This window comes from Pecten maximus, chromosome 4 (assembly GCF_902652985.1).
Source record: "Pecten maximus chromosome 4, xPecMax1.1, whole genome shotgun sequence".
NCBI classification, from domain to species: domain Eukaryota; kingdom Metazoa; phylum Mollusca; class Bivalvia; order Pectinida; family Pectinidae; genus Pecten; species Pecten maximus.
Genome location: NC_047018.1, coordinates 49,772,981 through 49,778,980, shown reverse-complemented (window position 1 = coordinate 49,778,980; position 6,000 = coordinate 49,772,981). Strand labels below are relative to the sequence as shown.

The following is a 6,000-nucleotide window of genomic DNA, read 5'->3' as shown; positions in this document are numbered from 1 at the left end:
ATGTGCAATCATTAATGACATTGGGTAATCAACCAAGAAAAATTACATTTTATACATGATTGTATTAAATCTTTTCTGGCTGTATATGACTGGTTAATTTGTACATGTGTGACTGGCTGTATATGACTGGTTAATTTGTACATGTGTGACTGGCTGTATATGACTGGCTATACGTGTGTGACTGGTTGTACATGTGTGACTGGCTGTATATGACTGGTTTTACATGTGTGACTGGCTGTATATGACTGGTTAATTTGTACATGTGTGACTGGCTGTATATGACTGGTTAATTTGTACATGTGTGACTGGCTATACGTGTGTGACTGGTTGTACATGTGTGACTGGCTGTATATGACTGGTTGTACATGTGTGACTGGCTGTATATGACTGGTTGTACATGTGTGACTGGCTGTATATGACTGGTTGTACATGTGTGACTGGCTGTATATGACTGGTTTTACATGTGTGACTGGCTGTATATGACTGGTTAATTTGTACATGTGTGACTGGCTGTATATGACTGGTTAATTTGTACATGTGTGACTGGCTATACGTGTGTGACTGGTTGTACATGTGTGACTGGCTGTATATGACTGGTTGTACATGTGTGACTGGCTGTATATGACTGGTTGTACATGTGTGACTGGCTGTATATGACTGGTTTTACATGTGTGACTGGCTGTATATGACTGGTTAATTTGTACATGTGTGACTGGCTGTATATGACTGGTTAATTTGTACATGTGTGACTGGCTGTATATGACTGGTTAATTTGTACATGTGTGACTGGCTGTATATGACTGGTTAATTTGTACATGTGTGACTGGCTATATGTGTGTGACTGGTTGTACATGTGCGACTGGCTGTATATGACTTGTTGTATGTGTGTGACTGGCTGTATATGACTGGTTGTATATGTGTGACTGGCTGTATGACTTAAGTTGTATGTAATTTGGCTGAGTGCATCTGTATTTGACTGTGTGTGACTGTTTGTGTGACTGGCTGTGTGTGACTGTGTGTGACTGGCTGTGACTCTGTGTGTGACTGGCTGTGTATGTAAAATGTCCTTTCATGGAACCAAAGACAAGAACGATTGACTGAGCTTCACATGTTCCAGCAGACTGAATCAGGGTTAAATGTGAAATATTGTAAATGGTACATTAATCTACAAGAGACATATACCTGTGGTTGAAGAGACTCTGTATAAATAATATCACACTCCTTTCCTATCAGGAAAAAAGTGTCTTCGTTAACTTCATCTGATAACCGTAAAAGACAAGCAAAGAAAACTTTTATTTATTCATAATCATTTCGGGCTTTATTCTTGTTTTCATTAAATAACAAATACAGCATTTAAATAGGATTTGTGATACATTCATACTTCTTATACCTGACATCAGTTATAGAAAAGTAATAATTTACTAACAGGTTAAATGTTATAGCCCGGCACTGGCCATTCATCACCGTCGATACAGTCTACCCATAATCTGGTGGTGTACAAGTCTACACAGCCGATAATCTGGTGGTGTACAAGTCTACACAGCCGATAATCTGGTGGTGTACACTGTACAAGTCTACACAGCCGGTAATCTGGTGGTGTACAAGTCTACACAACTGGTAATCTGGTGGTGTACAAGTCTACACAGCCAGTAATCTGGTGGTGTACAAGTCTACTCAGCCGGTAATCTGGTGGTGTACAAGTCTACACAGCCAGTAATCTGGTGGTGTACAAGTCTACACAGTCGATAATCTGGTGGTGTACAAGTCTACACAGCTGATAATCTGGTGGTGTACAAGTCTACACAGCCGATAATCTGGTGGTGTACAAGTCTACACAGCCAGTAATCTGGTGGTGTACAAGTCTACACAGCCAGTAATCTGGTGGTGTACAAGTCTACACAGCCGGTAATCTGGTGGTGTACAAGTCTACACAGCCGGTAATCTGGTGGTGTACAAGTCTACACAGTCGATAATCTCGTGGTGTACAAGTCTACACAGCCAGTAATCTGGTGGTGTACAAGTCTACACAGCCGATAATCTGGTGGTGTACAAGTCTACACAGCCAGTAATCTGGTGGTGTACAAGTCTACACAGCCAGTAATCTGGTGGTGTACAAGTCTACACAGCCCATAATCTGGTGGTGTACAAGTCTATACAGCCCATAATCTGGTGGTGTACAAGTCTACACAGCCGGTAATCTGGTGGTGTACAAGTCTACACAGCCAGTAATCTGGTGGTGTACAAGTCTACCCAGCCGATAATCTGGTGGTGTACAAGTCTACACAGCCGGTAATCTGGTGATGTACAAGTCTACCCAGCTGATAATCTGGTGGTGTACAAGTCTACACAGCCAGTAATCTGGTGGTGTACAAGACTACACAGTCGATAATCTGGTGGTGTACAAGTCTACACAGCCAGTAATCTGGTGGTGTATAAGTCTACACAGCTGATAATCTGGTGGTGTACAAGTCTACACAGCCAGTAATCTGGTGGTGTACAAGTCTACACAGTCGATAATCTGGTGGTGTACAAGTCTACACAGCGGATAATCTGGTGGTGTACAAGTCTACACAGCGGATAATCTGGTGGTGTACAAGTCTACACAGTCGATAATCTGGTGGTGTACAAGTCTACACAGTCGATAATCTGGTGGTGTACAAGTCTACCCAGCCGATAATCTGGTGGTGTACAAGTCTACCCAGCCGATAATCTGGTGGTGTACAAGTCTACCCAGCCGATAATCTGGTGGTGTACAAGTCTACCCAGCCGATAATCTGGTGGTGTACAAGTCTACACAGTCGATAATCTGGTGGTGTACAAGTCTACACAGCGGATAATCTGGTGGTGTACAAGTCTACACAGCCGATAATCTGGTGGTGTACAAGTCTACATAGCGGATAATCTGGTGGTGTACAAGTCTACCCAGCCGATAATCTGGTGGTGTACAAGTCTACCCAGCCGATAATCTGGTGGTGTACAAGTCTACCCAGCCGATAATCTGGTGGTGTACAAGTCTACACAGCCAGTAATCTGGTGGTGTACAAGTCTACACAGCCAGTAATCTGGTGGTGTACAAGTCTACACAGTCGATAATCTGGTGGTGTACAAGTCTACACAGCCCATAATCTGGTGGTGTACAAGTCTACACAGCCAGTAATCTGGTGGTGTACAAGTCTACACAGCCCATAATCTGGTGGTGTACAAGTCTACACAGCCAGTAATCTGGTGGTGTACAAGTCTACACAGCCCATAATCTGGTGGTGTACAAGTCTACACAGCCAGTAATCTGGTGGTGTACAAGTCTACACAGCCAGTAATCTGGTGGTGTACAAGTCTACACAGTCGATAATCTGGTGGTGTACAAGTCTACACAGCGGATAATCTGGTGGTGTACAAGTCTACACAGCCAGTAATCTGGTGGTGTACAAGTCTACACAGCCAGTAATCTGGTGGTGTACAAGTCTACACAGCGGATAATCTGGTGGTGTACATGTCTACACAGCCAGTAATCTGGTGGTGTACAAGTCTACACAGCCAGTAATCTGGTGGTGTACAAGTCTACCCAGCCGATAATCTGGTGGTGTACAAGTCTACACAGCCAGTAATCTGGTGGTGTACAAGTCTACACAGCCAGTAATCTGGTGGTGTACAAGTCTACCCAGCCGATAATCTGGTGGTGTACAAGTCTACACAGCCGATAATCTGGTGGTGTACAAGTCTACACAGCTGATAATCTGGTGGTGTACAAGTCTACCCAGCCGATAATCTGGTGGTGTACAAGTCTACACAGCCGATAATCTGGTGGTGTACAAGTCTACACAGCTGATAATCTGGTGGTGTACAAGTCTACACAGCCGATAATCTGGTGGTGTACAAGTCTACACAGTTGATAATCTGGTGGTGTACAAGTCTACACAGCCAGTAATCTGGTGGTGTACAAGTCTACACAGCCAGTAATCTGGTGGTGTACAAGTCTACACAGCTGATATCTGGTGGTGTACAAGTCTACCCAGCCAGTAATCTGGTGGTGTACAAGTCTACACAGTCGATAATCTGATTGTGTAAATTTCCTTTTTACAGGCTGTAACTAACATTTGCATATGCTGTATCTTTGGAAACTGTACATATCTAATGACAGTTTTCAGCAATATCTTTATATATATTTTTTACAGACATCCTTACGAAGCAAGAGTTGTCACACAATTTCTGTAAAAGGAAATGAATTCATCGCCGAAGATTCATCACAACATCTGGAACACCTGCAGTCACTGAAGGGTTTCACCCAAAAGAACCTCAGGCATCAAATGAGTTTCATTTCACAACACATGCATAGGTCACTCTTCACATTCAATTCATATCTCGTGTAGATTTCTATGGAAGTCATTTGACAGAAGTATACCAAGTCATGTGACAGAAGTATACAAAGTCATGTGACAAGAGTATACCAAGTCATGTGATAGGAGTATACCAAGTCATGTGACAGAAGTATACAAAGTCATGTGACAGAAGTATATAAAGTCATGTGACAGGAGTATACGAAGTCATGTGACGAGTATACCAAGTCATGTGATAGGAGTATACCAATCATGTGACAGAAGTATATAAAGTCATATGACAGGACACCAAGTCATATGACAGGATACCAAGTCATGTGACAGAAGTATACAAAGTCATGTGACAAGAGTATACCTAGTCATGTGACAGAAGTTATTAAGTCATGTGACAGAATACAAAGTCATGTGACAGGAGTATACAATGCCAATTGATGCAAGCATACAATCCAACTAGGTGTCTAGCCATACACTTTAACATCATACGACTTTGATGTATTATTTATATATTGCACAAAATTCTTTTAGTTACTTTCTCCCTCACAAATATGCTGGGCAAGCGCTGTCCGAGAATGCCTTCACTTCATCACAACAACAACAAATTAATGGAGTGAAAACCACTTGGCAGGCACTGCCTCGCCAGGAATCAGCTTTTAGCAAGCATTTTCAACCGAGTTCTGTCCACAACATCCAGAAGATTTTTAGAGTCCATCGCTAAAACATGAGCTGCTTTGAGCATTCCTTTTCTGTACTCATTTTCTAATGCTGTTGATCTGTACTTTTGAGCAAGTTTCATGGAGCTGATCAACGAGGCCATGTCTGTTGATAAAACCTTCTGAGCCATCTGAATCTGGAAATAAAACATCAACAATGCTAAAAACCTGTGACATCAGAATTTAGAAATAAAACATCCTCAATGATAAAACCAGTGACATCAGAATTTAGAAGTACTGAAATTCAGTACAGGAGCTTATTAAGAATCTATAAACTGGGTCAATTCAAAATATACAATATCAATTACCAATCTGTTTCTATAACACGTAGTGATACCAGCAAAGAATTTCATCATTTTTAAAATGAGAATTGTTGATTTATATAATATCCACTCTCACTGAGGTGTCAGCACTAATATATCCTGCTGAAATCTGTGTATGTCTTGTTTACAATAGTGGAGGAGAAAGCCCTGTACCAGATCCTTCTGAAGTGTATAACAGCTTACCTCAGCATCTAGTCCTTGGGGTACCGTCCTTGTAAATTCGTCAGCACTGCTCAGAAGGCCTCGTAATTGTAAGCCAGTATCCTACAACACGAAAATGAAATAAAACTTCAGGCTTGTCAAACACCACAACCAAATAGAAATTCAGGCTCGTCCAACACCACAACAAAATAGAACTTCTCAATATCAGGTATCTAATACTCAAAGCTTCATATACTATCTTAATATTGCATATTTACTAACATATTTTTCTACAGCCTATCTTTAAAGTCCAACATTTAAACCCTATCAGCTTCAAAATTTACCATATTTTTCTGCAGTCTATCTTTAAAGTCGAACCTCTGAAGCCTTTTAGCTTCAAAGAAAGTAGTAATTTCAAAGGAAGACAAATGTGGCATGCCTTCTGCCCTGAGCCAAATATACAGCATATATTTTATGACACTGGCCATGTAT

The 6,000-nt window shown here is 41.4% G+C and overlaps 1 protein-coding gene across 1 annotated transcript in view; it reads right to left on the bottom strand.

Moving 5' to 3' along the window:
• Window positions 1-3,671: 3,671 nt before the first annotated feature.
• LOC117326351 (focal adhesion kinase 1-like) overlaps window positions 3,672-6,000 on the bottom strand; it is a 90,621-nt gene continuing 88,292 nt past the window's right edge. Inside the window, 2 exon segments of the mRNA XM_033883061.1 lie at window positions 3,672-5,181; window positions 5,551-5,631. Coding sequence (XP_033738952.1) covers window positions 4,978-5,181; window positions 5,551-5,631 — 285 coding nt within the window. The 3' untranslated portion in view covers window positions 3,672-4,977.